This window comes from Malania oleifera, chromosome 3 (genome assembly GCF_029873635.1).
Source record: "Malania oleifera isolate guangnan ecotype guangnan chromosome 3, ASM2987363v1, whole genome shotgun sequence".
Classification (NCBI taxonomy): domain Eukaryota; kingdom Viridiplantae; phylum Streptophyta; class Magnoliopsida; order Santalales; family Ximeniaceae; genus Malania; species Malania oleifera.
The window spans coordinates 115,785,247-115,808,187 of NC_080419.1; the positions used below are offsets into that span (position 1 = coordinate 115,785,247).

The 22,941-nt window shown below is 34.1% G+C and overlaps 1 protein-coding gene across 2 annotated transcripts; it reads right to left on the reverse strand.

The window, feature by feature from the left end:
• Positions 1-17,805: 17,805 nt before the first annotated feature.
• Positions 17,806-22,103, reverse strand: LOC131151111 (cysteine-rich receptor-like protein kinase 14). 2 transcript variants are annotated; one of them, XM_058102314.1, is made up of 2 exons: positions 21,713-22,103; positions 17,806-18,008 (listed from the first exon to the last, which is right to left on the reverse strand). In XM_058102314.1, exons 1-2 carry the CDS (start codon positions 21,902-21,904, stop codon positions 17,970-17,972), a joined length of 231 nt encoding a protein of 76 aa, XP_057958297.1. In that variant the 5' UTR covers positions 21,905-22,103; the 3' UTR covers positions 17,806-17,969. The 2 variants fall into 2 exon arrangements, with proteins under 2 accessions (XP_057958297.1, XP_057958296.1); XM_058102313.1 differs by lacking the exon at positions 17,806-18,008 and adding an exon at positions 19,236-19,479 and having other exon boundaries at positions 21,713-22,094.
• Positions 22,104-22,941: the final 838 nt, after the last annotated feature.

Here is a 22,941-nt window from a genome sequence, read left to right on the forward strand (position 1 = left end):
GTAGGGGCTTTTCAGAAATCAAGTAAGGGAAATAGCTATGCTAGGAATTTTAATATGATAGTCAGTAGAAACTATATGTTTTACCATATTATTGCTATTCAAATTATAATATATTTGTGTAGCAGAAAATACAGATTTTAGAATAAGTGAATTTATTTATTTAAATTGTGTGGCATGAGTTTATAGCAAACTAGTACAGTATTTATACAGCTTAAAATACCATGTTTTATAGTGTATTAAGTAGAAAATATCATGGAATAAATATATGTTCTATAAAATGAAGATTTTCAATATACCTACAGATAGAAATTCCACAGAATATTCAGAGTACCATGATTTATCTATTTTCCATGATACTAGGATTACAGTATATGTATAGAAACATATATTTATTGCATATTCAGAATACCATGATTTCAGTCAGATAATCAGATATACTGACATTAAATGTTCAGCCAGTTATTCGGATTAGCAGATAAGTTTTACAATGTTTTAGTTATTATAAAATCATGGTAAAATAGTAATATAAAAATATCAGTTACATATGTATATAGTATCAGACCCTGATGAATCAGATTCAGTTAGCAAAGTATAGTACCGTAGCTATTTTCAATTCAGAGTGCAACCACATTACTTAGATAGTATGTGGTATTCAGTAGTCGATCGTGCCTACGTTGTGGATAGGCTCCCCTTTCGATAAGGGTTAAGGAGGCCGATTTGATTTTCAGAGTTCAGTTGACTTACCCTGGTCGGCCAGCCATAATAGGTCTCACCTTCGGGCCGCACAACCCTGTCATGAGGGGTTAAATCATGACTTTCAGTTATCCATCCAGGAAAATTTTCTCAGTTATTATATATATGTATATTCAAATTTACAAAAACCATAGATATACTTATGAATATTAGAAGTATTATGTTTAGAAAATTCTGAAAAACAGTTTATGTTAAGCAACATAGGTATAAGCTATATTGAAATGTTATATGTGTTTCGTAGACTCAATTATTTGTGGTATTTCCAAATCAGTTTTATAATATGTAATCTCACCTGCCACACACTAGTAATAGCATATTTCGTCTTACTGAGCGTTGTCTCATCCCAATGATTTAATATTTTTCAGGTGATCCTACTAGGCGAGCAGATCAGACTCGCAGATAGAGGGGACTTTTGTACTGCCCTATCTGTAGGGTGAGTATTTTTGGGAAGTCAGTTTGAGTAGTCCCTAGGTTTAGTTGAGGGTATTTTTGGAATGGTTGGGTATGTATATTTTGGGAAATATTTTGACACTCTGGTATTATATATATTGGCATAGTTGTATGTATTCTGCTTCCCACTATTTAGGTGGTTTATTGCGTCTTAGATTCCCCGGGTCCTACCTGGACCGTGATGATGGTTGATTTATATTAAAGGGTATCCGAGTAGTGAAATTTCACAATATTTATTTTTAAGAGGAAAAAAAATGGCATAAAAAATCAGGTCGTTACATAACCCCTCATGACAGGGTTGTGCGGCCCGTAGGCAGGACTTAATCCTGATTGGCCTACTAGGTAAGTCAATTGTAACTTTATCAATCCTCAGCCCGTCCAAACTACAACCTCTCCTAGGCACGGAACTGGTAACTACCTCGTCAAACCGGCCACCTCAACCCGGTCTTCTGGGGAGTCTACAATCCCTCCAAACACGGTTGACGGAAACCATCCACACACTATCTAAGATGCGTGGTTGCACTCTGATCTATACTAGCAACGGTACCGTGCTCTGCTAATTGAACATAACTTGATTCATTGGGGCTTGATACTGTATATACTATTTCTATAGATATCATATTATTTTCATCATGTTTCCAAAATAACCATAACACTATAAATCTGATCTGAAAATACTATAGTATCTGACTAAAATAACGGTAATATGTGACAGTAATAACTGTAATATCTGACTGAATAGTCTATAATATCTGAGTGTTATGGTTTCGGAAAGCATGACATTCTGTAAATATAGTAAAATACTTGTCTGTATAATATTTGTAAAATATCTGTTTGGTAAATATCTATCTGTAAAATATATCTGTCTTTATATATACACTGTAAATCATGATAATTTGAAAAATTATATTAGTTTTGTACTTAACAAATGTCTACTCAGGCCATACAATTAATAACATTCATGTTCTGAAATCTATAAAACTGTATAATATATATCATGTACCTTAATAAAAAAATACTATAATTTACTTATAATATTTCTAAATTTACTTATATAGCATATTTCCCTTACCTAACTGGCTGGGAGGCTCGCCTCCAGCTCTATCCTCATGCTCACTGCGAACTATCCCTAAAATCCTAAAATAATACATATATACGTATTTCAAATAAATCAACTATATTTCTCCGAACCTACATACTCGTAATTTTCTGAACTATAATTTATCTGAGCTCCTAGAAATCTACTATATTTCTCCAAACCTACATACTCGTAATTTTTTGAACTATAATTTACCTAGACTCCTAGAAATATTCACTAGGTCCTCAACCCATGTCTACGGGGTCCTAAAAACACACTAGTCCTGAAATCATAACATCTGAATTTATTCCACAAAACACCAGTAAATTTCCATATAACCCAAAATCTAAACTCAGGTAAGCTTGATAATATTGAAAATACCCCAATAATCTACTTACCTTGGTTTTGGAATGGTGCCCAAGTTGGCCAAACCAACAATCTGTTCTGACAGACTTGTAGAGAATCTCCTCAGGATCGACGTGGTGGCTTCTGATCGTCGAAATGGGGTGAGAATCGTAGAGAGAATGAGAGAGAATCAAGTTAGAGAGAGAAAGAAAAGAGAAAAATGAATTTCTCTCACTGAAACCCGATTTTCTACTATTTATAGACCTTTTGCCACGTGGCCTCATCAACGAGCCACGTCACCTCGTCGACGATTTCAAGAAGAAAGTTCGTAGACAAGTACCTAACTCTCGTCAACGAGTTTCAGGCCCCGAAAACAGCCTTTTGGTAAACTCTCGTCGACTAGACATGTGTCCACGTCAACAAGCTCAAGAATTCTTTTTCCCTCTCTTTTCTTTATTATTTAATTCTCATAATTATCCGGGTTACTACACGGCATCTCGTTGCGCTCACTCCACCTCAGCATAAGAAGCCATATTTACACTCAAAGATGCTACTGGGGCTATGTATACACTCCCAAGACCTTTCACGTAACTCCTCGGTCGATGCCAGAGAACTCGATCATAGATTTCATCATCGATGGGTGGCTGACTACCCTCAGGAACGTCTGCATCCCTTATCTGGACAATCCTCTCATATTTTCAGTCATAAAAATGTAGAAAATGATTAAATAACAATGCAATAAAGGCGTTTTGAATTCAATAATTAACTAAATATTATAATTGACTAATATGTTTGCTTTGAACACCTTGGCACCACTCCCCCGATGGCCTTTGATGTATTCTCTGATAAAGGGAAGACCCCGACTCCGGTTGTCCAGTGATGGGATCACGCTACATTATCATATAAAACCTTATATTAAAAACTTTGGAAGTGTAAACATATATAACACTTGTAATGTAATACTAAGCTAGTTTTAAATAAATTACCGCTCAATGATGCACGAATAGCTTTGACCCACCACAATGCTTCGTATCTAAATTGTTGTGGTTCTCGGCATTTATTCGGCCGGTATCCTACATAAAAGATTTAATGAGATAATAATGCATATCGATACCAAAAAGTAGTTCTAATCTAAACACATCATCTGGTAGTGAGGGTCATGGAAATGAAGACACATCCAGAAAAAACACAATTTGGATAGTTAGGATCGCCTCGCGTTGCCTCTCAAATGCACAGTCCTAGTTGTGCCACATGTCATCGTCTATATGGTGACACGTGTCCTATTAACTTTTTTTTTAAAATAATATATATATATATATATATATATATATATATATAATTTAACAACAGCCCCAATTTTATTGATAGCCCTCACTTATGGCGGAGGAATACCGTGGATACAAGCAAGACACATGGGATTTACAATTAAACTATCAAAATCATCCCAAGCATCAAAACCAATACTAAATGAACCAGAATCATTAACCAACTAAAAACAATCTAAACATGCCTAAATGTAATCAAAACCAAACAAAACAAACACAAACAAATTACTTGCAAAATGATGTCAACTGCCTGCAAACATAAATCAAAGGAAAACAGGATAAACCAAATGATGACAATTAAAAAGAAGGCTTGGAGTACTCATATTATCCATATGAATGAGACCTCTCATTTTACTCAGTAACACCTTACCTACAAAATATCTTCTCATGTTTCCTCCCTCGCCTTGATGAGCCAAGAAATCTGCCACTTGATTACCTTCTCTAATTGGTGCTTTATAGAGAACTAAAGACCTTGTAACTCTTCCTCTAACAATTTCCAAAAATCTCATAAGTATCAAAAGGAAAAAGTTCCAGATGTGAGTCATCCCACCACCAATTTCGAATCGCTTTCAATACAAATATTTTGATATCCCAACTCTTTATAGAGTCGAACACCACTAGTAACAACCTGCAACTTCAATCCATTGTTAGTACCTAGATCAATTTTTTCAAAGAAAATGACCTTGATATTACCTGATGAGTCACGGATGATACCACCACCACCACAAGAACTCGGATTCCCTCTATAAAAGTCATCTATATTTAGCTTCAACCAACCTATTAGAGGCTTTTCCCATACTACTTTTCTAGGAGTTTTAAACTTTGGCGTTTTCGTTTTCACTTGAAGCTCTTCCAATAAATTCTTATTTATAGAGAGCAAAGAACCCTTCGCGCCTTTTGCAATTCTTGCGAGCCAAAACCTCACAGATAACAAAACTGCATTCCTCGACTCATACTTATCTTCTATGCGGGCTTTAGAATGTCTAAGCCATAGTTTCCAAGAAATTATAGTAGGTAATAAACCAATGATCATACCTTTTTGGGTTGATTTTTTGGCACATTTGAACCGTCTACTAATTTTCACCCTCCATGGTTCAGCCTCAAAATTTATAATTCCCAAGACAAACATTGCTCTCTTCCAAACCATACTTGCTATGGATCCCATACTCAGGACATGATTGAGAGACTTTTTTTATTTTATTTTATCCACGCAGCAGTTGCAACATGAGACCATATCAATTCCCCATTTCCGCACTCTCTCATCTACAGGAAGAAATTAGAACATGACTTTCCACATACACATCAATACTTTCTTAGGAAGTAGTTTATGCCAGACCCACTCCATCCACGAGCACTACTCCCCTTTAATTCTTATCACCTCTCAAGTTAAAGCGGTTGAAAATTTTTTATTTATGGAAGGCTTCCAAATGAACACATCAAACCCCACTCTATGCTTTATAGACGACAACAAAATCTCATCCGTTTTAGGGACCTCTACCAATTCTTTCAGAATATCAGTATCCTAATTCTTATACTCCCAGCAATCTTGAATCTTTAACACAGGATGATGAACTATGTAAGAAAACACAGCAAGGGGATCATTGCTCAACGACTTATAAAACAAAAAATAAGTTTTTCCTTCTCTAACCTTCAGATAAACATTCTCATAAACCTTTATAAAAACCTTTAAGACTTTTTTTTTTTTTTCGTTTTTGTTTAGGCTAACCACTAATTCTTTGGCCAGAGTTAAGAGATTTTGAATGTTTTAGATAATCAAGTTGTGTGATCTCTTACTCTTTTTTTAGCAAGGTCTAAAAGGATTATGATAAGATCGACGCTCTCTTCTTTTTAGATAAACTATATTTAGTGCAGGTAATATGAAATAGATCGAGAAGATTTTCTATACTGGATTATCTTTTTACAAATTATAACTTCACAATTTGCTCATCTTCTGATTTTTTATTCACTGTACTTTGGCAATCTCATTCATAATTTAAGCAACATTTTCATTACAAATAAATTTAAGTGTTCTATTATCCCTTTAAAAATTTCTTTTTTCCTATGGATAACTTGTTGGGGGAGAATTCTCACATGTGATTTACTCTACAAAAAAGGTTGGCAAATGTCGAACCAATTAACTCACACATTATTGAGAAATCTTCAAACCATTTACTTACACATTGTTCCATTACTATTTAAATAAGTTATTATTTTAAAATTTTTATAGTTTCTATTGGATTACTCCAACTTCTATTTTTGATCTCTTGCGCAGTTAACGATTAAAAGATATTAAAGGTTACATATCAAAAGTTTGGTATTTGATTTTTGCAATCATTTATTGGGAGATTTATAAGGAGAGAAACTAATATTGTTTTAACAAAGATGACTTAGCTAAACTCCCAAAATTTTTTATTTTTTTATTTTGAATGATTCATTTTCTTGGACCCGTTTAACCCCAAAACTTTAAATCTTTTTCTTTTTCTTATTTCTTGTCTTCTTCTTTCGATATTTTATTTATTTTCTTTATTGTTGTATATCCTTATTTGCTTGAATAATATTTTTACCTTTCTTTAAAAAAAAATCCCTTTGCAAGCCTCCTTGTAACGACCTAAAGAATAATGATATTTTAATAATAAAGAGGAAGGAAAATGGAAACAGTAGCAGAAGGAGACAGTTGACTTCGTCGACGACATTGTATTTTGGAGGTGATAATTCCAAGCAAATTTCCTAGGCCTCGTCAATGAACACAGGGCTTTCATCTACGATGGTTCCTCAGGATCTCATTGACGAGGTCCCATCTCGTTGACGAGAAGATACCGAGAAGGATTTTTGGAAGTCTGAAATTCGTCGACGAGGGTACAGTTTCGTTGACGAACTTTCCACAAGACTCGTCGACGAGGTGACGTGGCTCATCGACGAATCTCGCTGTATAAATAGTGTTTAACTCGAATTTTACGCAGAAATTTTAGCCGAAGAACCCTCTTTCTCTCTCCTACGGTCCCTCACCCTTCTTTCTTCGATTTCGGCCCCGTCAGTCATCGGATCGACGATCTGAGGCCACCAGGACACTCCTGGCAAAGTTCTCTTCAAGTCTGTTAGGGCGGATCGTCGGTGGGATCGAGTCAAATTTCTTCCTACATTCAGGGTAAGGCCTTTTAGTCAATTTTTTGCCTTCTAGCAGTTGTAGGAAATGATGTAGGTAAAGAAATATTGATATTCTGTTCTCACAAATGTTATTTCCAGGGTGTCGTGAAGGAAACCCTGCGGGTGTAGGACCCACTATAGTAGGGGGGATTTTAGTAGGAATCAAGTAAAGGAAATATGCTATGTTATGTAGTTCTAAAATGATTTCCAGTATAAAATGTATATTTTTACCATGTTATTATTCACAGCAGGACTTTATACAGTTTATTAATTACGAATATTATGTATTAATTTATTGTGTGGCTTGAGAATATAAATATAGTACAGAAGCATGTTTTACAATATATTCATAGTATGTTTTACAGAATATACAACCAGTGGATATGTTTTATAGTAATTACAGAATACCATGATTATACAGTTTTCAGTACCATGACTTACAAATTACAGTTCAGTTCATAAATACAGTTGGTACAGTTACAGTTTATTTCAGTGTCATGATTTATACAGTTATTACATAATTATGGTAAAACAAATAGTTATATATAGAGATGTATTATATAGTATCAGACCCTGTTGGACCATACAGTTTACAAAGCACGGTACCGTAGTTACAGATATTCAGTTCAGAGTGCAACCACCTATTTAGATAATACGTGGTAGTAGGTCGATCGTGCCCAGACGTGGACAGGCTCCCCATCAGATATGGGTTGAGGGGTGGCCGATCTGACTAAGGGAGTATAGTGATTTATCTTGGCCGGCCAGCTAGAATAGATCTTGCCTACGGGCCGCGCAACCCTGTCATGAGGGGTTAAATCATGACACACAGTTATCCACATAGAAGTTTACATTTATTACTATATTGATACAGATTTACAGAAACAGAAAATATATATATATATATATATATATTAGAAGTATTTTGAAAAGAAACCTAAAGTGTAGAAATGTTAAGCAACAGGTGAAAGGTGATGGTTTACATTACTGGTATTGTATTTTACAGATTCAGTGACATATGATTATATAGTAATAGATTTTCACAGTATTATAACTTATTTGCCACACACTAGCAATAGTATATTTCGTCTTACGGAGCGTTGGCTCATCTCATTACTTTAACATTTTTCAGGCGATCCAGGTAGGCGAGCAGACCAGGCTCACAGATAGAGGGGCCTCAGTATTGCCCTGACAATAGGGTGAGTATTTTGAGAGTATTTTTGTATAGCTCTAGCTAGTTGAGGGTATTTTGGAGAAACAGTCATATTTGTACATTTTGGGAAACATTCTAGCACTCTGGTATTATTTATATTGATATATGGTTATGTTTATTTGATTTCCGCTTCTCGCTACTTAGATTGATGATTGAGTTTAATTCAATTTGGTATCAGAGCATTATAAATGTTACAGTATACATATATATATATATATATATATATATATATATATATATATATATAAAACTCAGTTAAATAGTAGGTCGTTACATCCCCCTCCAAAATGTCTACATGCATATTCTTGGGGATTAATTTGTGACAGCTCATATAACCTTACCATCTTCCAATATTCTCATCTATCTCATGGCCAAAAGTGAAAAAGTTGATTCCTTTAAATCCTTTAGTTGATTCCTTTGAATCCTTTCTAACATGGAATTGAATTGTGGATGTTGATAGTTACAATTTTGTTTAATTTTATGAACAAAAAATTACATGAGACATTAATTACACACGCATCGTGTAAGTTGATACAAAATTAGGAGTTCTACTACTTTCTTGTCCATGTTTTATTTTTTAAAATACTTTTATAAAATTATTATCAGGTAAAATAAAAATTAAAATAGATACATTATATATCTTATAACTACAATATATATATATATATATTGCTGACGAAAATTAACATACGTCCTAACTACAAGCATATGTGTGTGTAACCCAATGTTAAGAACTCACTTTCTTCAATTATGATAATGTTACCGTTCTTGATTAGTCATTTTTGGTATAAGACTAACTTATGAACAAATTATAAGTAATCCTTCTAAATACGAGTTACAATTTAATTGTATCATAATTCCCCTGTTAGGTACTTCATAATCACGTGGCCCTTATTCCCTACAATGCATTTGTCCATCTCCTTATGAGGTCAATGATTCCTAGAAATTGAGTCATTTTCTATGATTAGTTTAATTTTTATTAGTTCCCTTCTTCAAGTTGAATTTTTGGTTTGCTAATGAAAGGGGATTAGAATTGTTGGGAAAATAGTAGAGTAATTAAACCTACATAAAATACTTATATAACCTTTCCCATTTTGTACAAATAAAATAGAGTAATAGGCCAAGGATATAGCCACTAAATTCTAGTTTTAGAATTTAATCTAACAATGCAACAATTTATAAATCACCAGAAATGAACAAATAATTTTCAAATAAAGTAAATTAATAAAACGTCCAAAAATGAGACACCAAGAATTTATGTGAAAAACCTCATACTAAAGAAAAAAACATGGGTCCTCCAATCTAGACCTAATATACTAGACAGGAGAAAAACACAAGGGTCGACAAGCTTTACAAAAGCTCAATAACAACAACAATTGAAAAAATCATACACAATCTTACTAGGGACCGATCCCACCAATAAGAACTACAAATCAACAAAATATTGTCTCACCAAAAGATAAAACACTACAAAAAAGAAGGTTATTAGTGACGATTTGAAATCGTCACTAATAATGGAGTATTAGTGACAGTTTTATTATGTCACTAAATGTCTAAGACCGTCACTATAAATTGCACATTTTCTAGACTGAAAATCGTCTCTAATACTCACTAGTGCTACTATTAGTGACGATTGGAGAACCATCATTAAAATTTTAAAAATTTATTTTATTTATTTATTTTGAAATCATGCATTAAATCTTGTGAAAACCTGTAATTGCATTCAAGCACACATAATATTGAGCCATAATTACTAAAAAAATCATAAAATGTTCAAAATTCATATACAAATTGTTCAGAAACATGATAATATATATGATATGTTCAGATAAAAAAATACAAGAAAAAAAAAACTGCATCTTACTGTAGTGCTCGATATCGTCCTCAACTTATTGTGACAGCCCGCAGACCTTACAAAGTAATCATTATATAAAAAATTAGTATACAAATTTTGAATATATATATATATATATTGGAGAACCATCATTAAAATTTTAAAAACTATTTTATTTATTTATTTTGAAATCATACATTAAATCTTGTAAAAACTTGTAATTGCATTCAAGCACACATAATATTGAGCCATAATTACTAAAAAAATCATAAATTTTTCAAAATTCATATACAAATTGTTCAGAAACATGATTATGTATATGATATGTTCAGATAAAAAAATACAAGAAAAAACAAACTGCATCTTACTGTAGTGCTCGGTATCGTCCTCAACTTATTGTGACAGCCCACAGATCTTACAAAGTAATCATTATATAAAAAATTAGTATGCAAATTTTGAATATATATGTATATATATATATATATATATATATATATATATATATATATATGTAATGCCCCGGCCAGTTATAAGGCCCCATAGTGCTACTACACCTGTATAATATACCTATCTCTGATAACATACATATACAACCTGCCCTAAATAGGGACATACGGGTATTTCATAATGATATGAAATCTCATGCACAGCGGAAAACATAAACATTCATATGGAGAATCTAAAAGACATACCAAAGTTCTCTAACTGTATCCTCAAATACATATATCCATACTTAAAACATAATTTATTCTTACAATCCCAAAAACGTTCTGAACTAATGCATATTAAAGCAAACTTGCTAAAAGCCTTAAGTACATTGAAAGTTTGAAGAAAAGATGGACTCAAAGTAAGGACATACATGAAGACTTCAAGAGTTGAAGGATTCAGAATCTTAAGGAAGTTTTATGTAAGTACTTCAAATAATTTCAATATAGATGCATGAAACTTTTAGGTTATTTCTTGGACCTATATACCTTTTAATATACTTGAAAAATATTTTTATAAGGTCAAAAATTATTTCAAAAAGGTTAAAATTATTTTTGGAATGAAAAGCACCAAATATAGGATTTTCCAAATGCTGTTATTTTTTCTATATCCGCATTGAGGTGCATTTTTATCTATCAAACATTTATTATTTTAAAAAGTTTTCAACATGAAAGTTGTAATATTTTCTCTTAACTTTCTGTTGACTCCAAAAACGTTAAATGTCAAGTTATAGACAAAAAGTTATGACCAAAATACAGAAGCGTGCTTGAAGCTGACAGCAGGATAAACGTCTCACGGATTTGTATCAGGCACCTAACTTTGCAATTTGAGGCGCCTGACCATGTTCTCCCAGAAGCCTGACAACATTCTGCCTCTTTAAAATAAGCTAGGCAGGCACCTGACCCTTTTTGATAGGCGTCTGACCTTCGTAAAATTTGAATTATAACAGCTAGGAAACTTTCCAAAAGTGAATTCTTGGGCACCAAACTTTGTGAAAACTTGGGGAATACTCTGAGCAACTTGGGCAACACGAAAATATGCTATTTAATTCTATAAATACATGATTAAATCCAAGGTTCAAATATACCAAGAAATTATTGAATAATTAAATACTCTCAAGTGCTCTCAATTCTCAAAGGCTATCTTGCTCACACCTTACTATTCTTCCAACTGAGTTTTTGCTGATCTTCTTCCGCTGAAATTGAGCAATCAAATTTGAATCTTTTAATCATTCAAAGATTATACTGGTGATAGATTTACATTGAGCTTCAATTTCATTCCATATTGATATTTACTTTGAAGTATATTGTAGTGTTGAATTGCTGTACTAATTTGCTCTGTTCGAGAGTGTCTTTGTTCACTAAATATTGTTTTTGTTTTGTAGACGATTCGGGTTCTTGATACATTGTTGGACCGAGTGTGGGGTATCACTTGGAGAGGCGTAGCTCTAGCCTATTGAAGAAGTGTGTAACGGTGTTGTTTCGCCCAGAAAGGAACTAGTTTAGCGGAATCCTTTGGTGGATTGCCAAAAGCAAGAACATGGGCTAGGGATAAGCCAAACCTCGTAAAAAACGTGGTGTCACTCTCTTTCCCTTACTCTCTTTAAATTCCAGAAAACATATAAACTGCGTGGATGTTTTAATTTCTTAATCACAAGAACTATGTGGATTGGATTTTAAATAAGCTGAAGTTTAATTTGTTTTTGGGACTTGGGGAAACCGAAAGGAAATACGTAGGTTGATCTATAAATTGCGGAAACCGTAAAGGAGTACGTTGACTGATTCAACACCCAAGACATATTAACTGAAAGTTTATTTAAAGTCTAAGCTTTTGGAAAGAGTGTTGATTGTGCAGAAAATTGAGAAATCAATTTCATTCTCTACAGGGCTTTAATCAAATTCATATACATAGGGCTACATACAAAAGCTGAGAATTGTCAAAGTGCTGAATATTGTATTTTGTGGATTAAACACTTTGGTTGTTGATTGGTTGAATGTTTAAGTTTTGATCTACTTGTGTTGTATATTGGATTGTGTGTTTGAATAATAAACTAAACTTTGCTGAGCAATTGGTAAATCAACAACGGATTAAGAATTGTTGCAAAGATTTAAAAGAAAAATTTAAAATTCAATTCACCCCCCTCTTGGGACTACACCTTGATTTTTAGAATCTCTTCCATAAAATTAAATAAATATGGATATAGTGAATCACCTTTCCGAAGGCTCCGTTGAGACTTGAAAAAATCCCTATATGTACCATTCATCATGAACGAAAACCATTGGGTCTTAACACATTCTGCTATTAAGTTACAAACTTGACTAGAAAAGCCAAAATCCTCTAAGACCCAAATAAAAAATCTCCAGTCAACCTGATCATAAGCCTTTACCATATCCACTTTTAAAACTACATTTCCCCATTTACTCTTTATGTTGATTGAGTGAACCATTTTCTGCACTAGAGTAATATTTTTAAAAATATTTTTATCGGGGAGAAAATCTCCTTACTTCGGAGAGATAATTTTATTCAGACATCATGTCAATCTACCTACAATAATCCTTGAAAAAATTTTGTAGGTGACAGAACACAGGCTAATTGGTCTAAAATTTTCCAAGCTTCTTAAATCCTTCACCTTAGGGATAAGAACAAAATAAGAAGAAGTGAAAAATCTGGGGAGAGGCAATCCCCTGAAAAACTCCTTGGCAGCTTCCAATAGATCCTCTTCAACAAAGTCCCAACAAGATTTGTAAAATCCTGAACCAAAACCATCGGATCCAAGACTGCTATCTTTTGGGATAGAATTTAGACCTGTTATCAGCTTCATTTCCAAAGGTTCTTTGACCAAATACTCATTTTCTTCATCCGATATCTCCCTAGAAATAAGTTGGCTCAAATCAGGTAATGTTCTAGTACACTGTTTAGACAGAAAATTTTGAAAATGCTTAACTGCACCTTCATGAATCTTCTTAGGAGACGCCAGAACCGTACCATCCTCTAAAACCATAGAATTAATCGTCAACGGATTCCTTTTTTGATTAATAATCGCATGAAAAAACATGGAATTTTGATCACCCTCCACCAACCATCGCTTCTTCGCAAGCTGAGAAACATGAGTTTCCTCCCTTTTTTCCCAATAATCTAGTTCACATTTTGTAACCAGGTACTTTATCTCCACCTCCGGATTGTATCCCCTTTGTAACTGCTCCTCCAGGTCTATCATTCGAATCTATAAATCCTTGATAGTAAGATCCACCCGGCCAAAGACCTCTACATTCCACCTCTTTAAAGCAACTTTAGCCTTTTTGAGCTTAGCAACCAACTTACACATGCCTGAAACCATTTCTTACACATGCCTGAAACCATTTCTTACACATACCTGAAACCTAAAATGATTCCATCCAAATATGACACATAGAAGAAAGGAAATTTTCATAGAAACTCCACATATTTTGATACCTGAAAGGAGGTGGCCTATATCTCGTCGAAGGATTTGAGAAATGTATCAACATAAATTTGTGATCCAACATCTTCCTTGCCAAGTATTCCAGCCTAGGAGTTTGAAAACGGTTAATGAACGACACATTCATAAGAGCCCGATCAAGCTTCGCCCATCTTCTAGTCGGACCAACTTGCCCATTAAACCAAGACATACACCCACCATGGAACTTTAAATCAACAACACCACAAATGTTCAAACAATTATTAAACTCCTCCAGAGCAGCCAAAGGTCTAGGTTGCCCCCAAATTCGTTCCCCATCCTCCCGAATAATGTTAAAGTCCCCCACAACAAGCTAAGGATTCAACCCTACTTGTAAAGCTTCCAAATCTTTCCAAAGACTCCTACACTCATAAAAGGAGCATTTTGCATATACAAAAGTGACAAACATTTTTATCCCATTTAAGACCACTCATCCCGCGATCATTTGATTCGACATACTCACCACTTTAAAATCATCATGTTCATTTCACATTAAACACACTTTGTAACGACCTACTTAATAGATTGGCTTTTTTTTTTTTTTTTTTATACTATGATAATCTACATGCTCTGATACCATACTAGGGGTAAACCCAATCATTAACCTAAGCAGCAAGAAGCAGAATTCAATTAAACATGACCCTATGTAAATATATATATATATATATATATATATATATATATATATATATATATATATATACACAATACCATACAATACCATAGTACTACCATGTTTCCCAAAATATACACATATATCTGTTCCCCAAAATACCTTCAACTATGCAGGGATATACAAAAATCTTCCACAATACTCACTTCACTAACAGGGCACTACTGAAGCCCCTCTATCTGCGAGTCTGGTCTGCTCGCCTACCTGGATCACCTAAAAAATGATTCAATACTGGGATGAGCCAACGTTCAATAAGACGAAATATGCTATTACTAGTGTGTGACAAATGAGCTACAATATTATGAAAATTCATTTTCATATAAACATGTATAACTGAATATGTATATACAGTATAAGTAATAAAATTCACCCCTTTTCCATGTTACTTAACATAACAGTATTGTAGGTTACTATTCAAAATACTTCTATTATACATAAGTATGTTCTCTATTCCTGTAAATCTGTACATATGTAATAGTAACTGAAAACTTTCCCTGTTCCTGTAAATCTGTACATACATAATAGTAACTGAAAACTTTCCCTGTGGATAACTATGTGTCATAATTTAACCTCTTATAACAGGGTTGTGCGGCCCGTAGGCGGTATCTACACTGGCTGGCCGACTAAGGTAAATCACTATACTCCATCGGTCTGATTTGCCCACCTCAACCCATATCTGATGGGGAGCCTGTCCACGTCAAAGGCCTAGGTGATCGACCTACTACCACGTATTATCTAAAAAGGTGGTTGCACTCATAACATAAATATCTATAACAACGGCACCGTGCTCTGTAACTGTATGGTCCAACAGGGTCTGATACTATATAATATATCTCTATATACAACTATCTAATTTACCATGATTCTGAAATAACTAATAACCATGATACTGAATAAACTGTAACTGTAATACATACGTCATGGTACTGAGAACTGTATAATCATAACACTGATAACTGCATAATTGTAGTACTGGAATTCGTATAATCATGGTACTGAGATTCGTATAATCATGGTACTAAAATTCGTAAAATATATCCCGTACTATATTCATATTCTCAAGCCACGTCATACTTTAATACATAATATTCATAATTTAATAAACTGTATAATATTTTTAAATTACCTAACATAGCATATTTCCCTTACCCGACTACTAAAAAGCTCCTATGGTATACCGGCCTAACACCTGTAGGGCCTCCTACACAACACCCTGAAACAATATTTGCCAGAATAAAATATCAGTATTTTTTCGCCTACATCATTTCTTATAACTGTCATAAGGCCAAATATGGACTAAAAAACCTTACCCTGAATTTGGGATGAAATTCAACTTCGTTTCACCAACGATCCGCTCCGGCAGACTTGCAGAGAACTTTGCCAGGAACGTCGTGGTGGCTTCGGATAGTCGATTTGGAGTCTGGAGGGGCCGAAATTGAAGAGAGAAGGGAGAGGGACCATAGGAGAAAGAGAGAGGGCACTGAAATATGATAAAAATATGAGTTTTCACTATTTATAGGGCCAGATTCGTTGACGAGACACGTCACCTCATCGACGAGTCCTTTAGTAAATTCGTCGACGAACCCTACCCTTCGTCGACGAAATTCAGAGCAGCCCAAAACCTTCGCTCGGTATTTTCTCGACGACGAAATGGGACATCGTCGATGAAATCCTGAAGACATTCGTCGACGAATCCTTGGAAATTCTTGAAATTATTTTCTCCAAAATGCAATGTCATCGATGAACTCTCCGCATTCGTCGACGAAATCTACAGCCTCCTTCTGTTTCTGTTTCTATTTCTCTCCCTCTTATTATTAAAATACCATTATTCTTCGAGTCACTACACACTTTACCTCTCATTGCTTCATTCGAACAATAGTTAAGAAAATCTAAAAATTGTGTGAAACGTAACATAGATTGCTCTTGTAGAAACACGAATCCAAAAAGTGTCAATGAATCCCCTGTTTTCATCGACAAGTGATCTTCTATGATTCGTCGACGAAATTCATCATCAATGAAGAAATCCCGAGAGACGGTAAAATATCAAGTTCAAGGTTTGTCGACGAACCCATCTTTCGTCGACAAATGTGCTTCTGCAACTCGTCGACGAATTATCCATTTCGTCGACGAGTGTGGCCGGGTCAATGGCTTATAAAACAAGCTTAGGAGATTTTTTTTTAGAAAATAGAATATCTCAATCTCGCTCTCTCTCTCTCTCTCTCTAACCCACGAACTCCGTTCTCTCTCTTTCTTTCTTCGATTTCTCGTTGTTCGTCGCCCGAATCAACGATTAGAAGTTACCACAAGGATCTAGGAGCATTTCTTTACAAGTCTAATATGGGCAAATTTACTATAAAATGGGCTATATTGAGTCGACAGTTTATTATTCTGAAATTATATATTTTCAGATACACAGTGTAGTACAGTTTTAAAATGTCATTTCATATACAGTTAAATAATGGAGGTTTATAATCACGTGGGAACTCATGCTAGCCACACACTGATAATAATATAATTCATCTTACTGAGAAGTGTCTCGCCCCATTATACAAATTATTTCTTTTGGGTCTTTCAGGAAACCGTTCCTAACTCACCTCGGGGCTGGGATTAGACTTTTGGGAGTAATTGTCAGAGTTGGTGAAATACAAGATATCTTATTTTGTTATTTTGATGTTGTAATATGTGGACAGATAGTATTATATATGTATGTATTTGGAAACAAATAGAACTCTAGTAAAGTGTTTAGATGATTTAGAAATCTTCCGTTGTATGCTTTTTTTAAAATTTTCAGTAATGGCAAGTGAACCCAGAATTCCCTAGTTTGGGCGGGTTGCATTTATATATATGTGTGTGGTATCATAGTGTATTTATGATGGTAACAGGTTATAAATATTCGGGTCGTTACACCTCCTGCATGAACGGTTCCGAAATAGCCAACATAGATGTCGAATATTTCCTAACCAAATTCCTCAAACGTTTCTTTGACGTGTAGTGACTTGAACCTATAAATAATTATATACAGCAGAGGCAAATATAAAATCCTCGAATACATTTATCCCATAGTACTAAAAACTTTATTACAACAATATCTCCAATATTAAAATTAACGTCCTTAAAATTTCCAAAACATAAAATTAACATATAACTAATTTAATATTTAATTTAAATAGCTCTTTCTATCTCACCCATGCTTTCGCTACGCCACTTTGATTTTTGGCACGCTCTTCAATCCTATCTGTAATATAGAATAATGATTGGGATGAAACAATGCTCAGTAAGTTTAGGCTAGATTATTATCAGCGTGTGGCTAAGAGGAGCTTTACATTAATTTAATAATTTAACTTTAATTAAAATTGCATTTGTAAACTGTAAATCACATATATAAATAAATATACGTACTCTCCTTCAAAACATCATATAAGCTTATTAAATAACCATAATCACATAAATATATAAATATGTATAAAAAAACTCCTTTGGCCTATGGGTGTCATGTTTACCCTCGTGACTGAGTTGTACAGTCGGAAAACTGGACTTAACTAGTTGACCGACCAAACTAAATCAAATTTTAACATGTTTGTAAGTGCGATTTTCCTATCACATCCTGGCATGAAAGCAGGTGTGCATTCATACTCATACTCAGGACAAATCCATTATCACCCACCAACACTTACACAATAGTATGGTTGCACTCATACTCATTTATAGCTACAGTACCGGGCATCCACAACCTTTGAGCCATCAGGGTTTTTAAAATATACAATTATAATTTATGTAGTAAAAATAGTATCATAATAATCTCATCATTATAACATTTTAAAAATTCATCCTTACTCATTTATGCAATAAAATAAGTTCATGTCACACGACTTGCGTGCTAATAATTATTATAATTAAATTTATGTACTTAATTTAAATAAGATGTATTTATAAAAATTCTAACATAATCTAGCTCACTTGCCTTTCAATAAACTCTTCTTTGAAATTTTGTATGAAAAATGAATTAACAACTTTCCTATTTATAGAGAATTGGGAAAAAAGTATTTTCGTAATTTTATAGGTTTTTTAAGGATTAAGAGATGAGTATATAAATAAATAAATAAATAAATATTTAAATGATAAAAGAGGAGAGAGAGAATGAGATAGGGACGACCAGCCCTTCATATTCAAATTGAATCTGAGCATCCTTATCTATATAATATTATTATATTCTTATATATATATATATATATTACACTTACATGTATATTAGCTTTGGGGTCATTACATTCTTCCCTCCTTATAAAAATTTTGTTTTCAAAATTTTGCTAAACATACATCTAATTAAAATCTAGCATAACAATAGATTTAAAATTATCTTAACCTATTCATTCCTACCCTTATCATAATTCATACCTATACTCTAGTAAAAATCATTCCTAAAGTCTACACAACCTATCTTTTGGGGCTCTGATACCAAATGTAGTAACCCAAACCTATAAATAATTTTATACAGTGGAAGCAAATATAAAATTCTTGAATACATTTATTTTAGAATACTAAAAACTTTTGTTACAACAGTATCTCCAATATTAAAATTAACGTCCTTAAAATTTTCAAAACATAAAAACATATAATTAATTTAATATTTAATCTAAATAGCTCTTTCTATTTCACCCACGCTTAGCCTGCGCCACTCTGATTTTCGACACGCTTTTCAATCCTATCTGTAATATGGAATAATGATTAGGGTGAGATAATGCTCAGTAAGCTTAGGCAAAATTATTATCACTGTGTGACTAAGATGAGCTTTACATTAGTTTGATAATTTAACTTTAATAAAAACCGTATTTGTAAACTGTAAATCACATATATAAATAAATATACGTGCTCTCCTTCAAAACATCATTTAAGCTTATTAAATAGTCATAATCACATAAATATATAAATATGTATAAAACAAAAACTCCTTTGGCCTATGGATATCATGTTTACTCCAATGACTAGGTTGTGCAGTCCAAAGACTGGACTTAACTGGTTGGTCGACCAAACTAAATTAAACTGTAACATGTTTGTAAGTGCAACTTTCCTATCACATTCTGGTCCGAAAGCACGCGCGCATTCATACTCATACTCAAGACAAATCCACTATCACCCACCAATACTTACAAAATAGTATGGTTGCACTCATACTCATCTGTAGTTACGGCACCAAGTATCCACAACCTTCGAACCATTAGGGTTCTTAAAACATACAATAATAATTTATACAATAAAAATAATATCATAATAATCTCATCATTATAACATCTTAAAAATTCATTCTTACTCATTTATGTAATAAAATAAACTCATGTCACACGACTTGTGTGCTAATAATTATTATAATTAAATTCACATACTTAATTTAAATCATATATATATTTATAAAAATTCTGACATAGCCCACTTACCTTTCAATCATCTTTTCTTTGAAATTTTGTATGAAAAATGAATTAATAACTTTCCTATTTATAGAGAATTGGGGAAAGGGTATTTTCGTAATTTCATAGGTATATTAAGGATTAAGAGATGAATATATAAATAAATATTTAAATGATAAAAGAGGAGAGAGAGAATGAGATAGGGAAAGCCAGCCCTTCAGATTCAAAATTGAATCTGAGCATCCTTATCAATATAATCTTATTATATTCATATATATATACACATATTTTACACTTATATATATTAGTTTTGGGGTCGTCACATAACGTGTCTATACCGTGCATGTTCCACACCATCATTTTTGTCCTCATAAGTCTTACATGACGGGTAATAGCCCATTCGAACTGCCTCACTCCATTACTGAAAGTTTTTACCAATGGACTTACTGCATTGAGATAAATTATCTTCCGAATCATAGCCTTTGTGAGTAGCCAAATCATGTAATTTGCTCTCATTCTCATGTGCAAGCTGAAATTGTTCTAGATCCAACCCCGTATGGGCAACCTCTAACTGGTTCTCTTCAAACACCGGGTTTAAATGATTACTCAAGTTATCTATGGTTGGAACCAACTTCTCATCACACAACCAAGTTATCTATGGTTGGAACCAACTTCTCACCACTTCCTGCCAAACATAGCCCTACCACCAAAGGGAAGCCACGAACTGGCTCCTCTTGCAAATCCACCTCTACACAAATTCTCGCCCCTATAGCGTGAGTTCTATATAGTGTGGCATTATCCATTTCAAGAAACTTTCCCAAACCTTGTAGCAAGAATTTGAAGACAATTCAGCCTATACAAGAGCAACGACAATCCCAGTAGGAAGATTTATTAAGGAGCAATGAATGATTCTTTTTTAATATCAAAATCAATCGTCCAGTTGAACAAGCGGAACTGACAACCAGTCACAACCCGTCCCTCCCTCGCCCATGCATGCAAATAATCTTTTTCATTAGGTAGGTGCAGCAACACGTAATATGCATCCATAAAGCTAATCATCCGAACCTCACTGAAACCCACGTCTTAAGAATTTGAAGCCGTAGCACATCAATTAACATAAGAATTTCAGAACAAGGGCAAATTTCATATCCTGAGTCTCTCTATCCATCTCAACGTTTGAAAAGACGAAGCCTAATTCCTCGTTGATAATTTCAGGTTTCCTCAATGGTAACTGAATTTTGGATTAAGGCACAGGTCGTTGAAGTGCCTGCGCAAAAGAACGTTTACCACTCAAAACAATGTTTTCCTTTAAAACCATCTTTCCATCTCATGCAACATCCAACCCATCCACCTGGGACCCCAACTTAAGAGCCCTCTCCCAAACGTGCACGATAAAATATGTAATTTGAGAATATCGGGGTTATAGTTTGAATCAAAATCAGTGTTTTGATTAGTAAAGGCACAAACAATCCTTAATTTTCCAAAGAAATTCACCAATTCCAAATATATGAGTTGAGATCAAATTTTAGGGACACACCTCTTCGCCAGAATAGATGGTCCGGCGGCTGTGGATTTGCGGTCTAGCCATTGACAGTCTGCCAAATATGTCGTGTGCTGGTAGATGGAGACCGGCGCAGCAAAAGGGGAGCTCCGCGATGGCCGTTCGCAAACAATGATTGCAGTCGGTCCACGGCAAGTCCGGCGTACACTGTGCCAACGTGTACACCATCTGAGTCCTCAAGAAGGCTGCCTCTTTCGTTGCAAAACTTCTCTAGAGGAGCTCTGTCCGCCAAAGTTTCGGACGGTCTCTCTCGAATGAAGAAACCCTAGAGAGGGCTTCGCATCGTACACGCCGCAATCCTTCCTGCTTTGCAGCTTCGGTAGCAAGAGATGCAGAGGGGGTTACCTCTGCTCAAAGGAATCAAAAGAAATTCAGCACAGCGCGTTGAGCTCCGACTAACTCTCCTGGGTCGGGTCTGGAGTTTTATGGATACGGGTATTCGAGCATGATTTTCAAATTCAAGAATTTGGGCTTTTGGGTCAAAATTTCAGGAATAATTTGTTGAGTTTTTCTTTTCTTTGGGGGGGGGGGGGGGGGTGTGTTTAATTTAGGATCTATTTAGGATTTTGGATGCTAAATTTAAAATTTTGCAATCCCAAGCAAATCAAATCATGATACCTTCTAGTTAAACCCTTTTCATTTTCAAATTGCATCAAAAATTCAAATTTTATGAAATTAGAAAGAAAGAATACAAACCTTGTAAACCTTGAAACTCCTTCTGTTTTGCTACTTCTTCTCCCTATGTTCTTTCTCAATTACTCTGATCTTTAGCCTTTCTCACCCAATTTCTTTGGCCTTCTCAAATCTGAACTTTGAAGCCTCCTACTGTATCAATGTCCAACTCCTTTTCTTATTACCTTCTCTATCCAATCTCAATCTCTTAGTCTTTCATTCACTCTTTTCCTTTCTCCAATTCTTCTCCAAATTTTTTTCCTCTCACCATTCTTTGAAGTGCTCAATTTATAGGTCAGAATAAAAACAACCAATTAAATTTGATTAAACAATCGAAATTAAAATTAATTAGTTAATTTTTTTATTCTAATTTATTTGTATTTACCAATCTATTTAAAGCTCTTTTGTGATGTGTGTGCAGGTGTAAGTATAGAGTTAGCAAGAGTGAACTTCATGGTGATTAGGTAAGGTAATAGTGCAGCTAATTTTCTCGCTAGAGAAGAAGAAATGGTAAACAATGTCATTTACAAAAA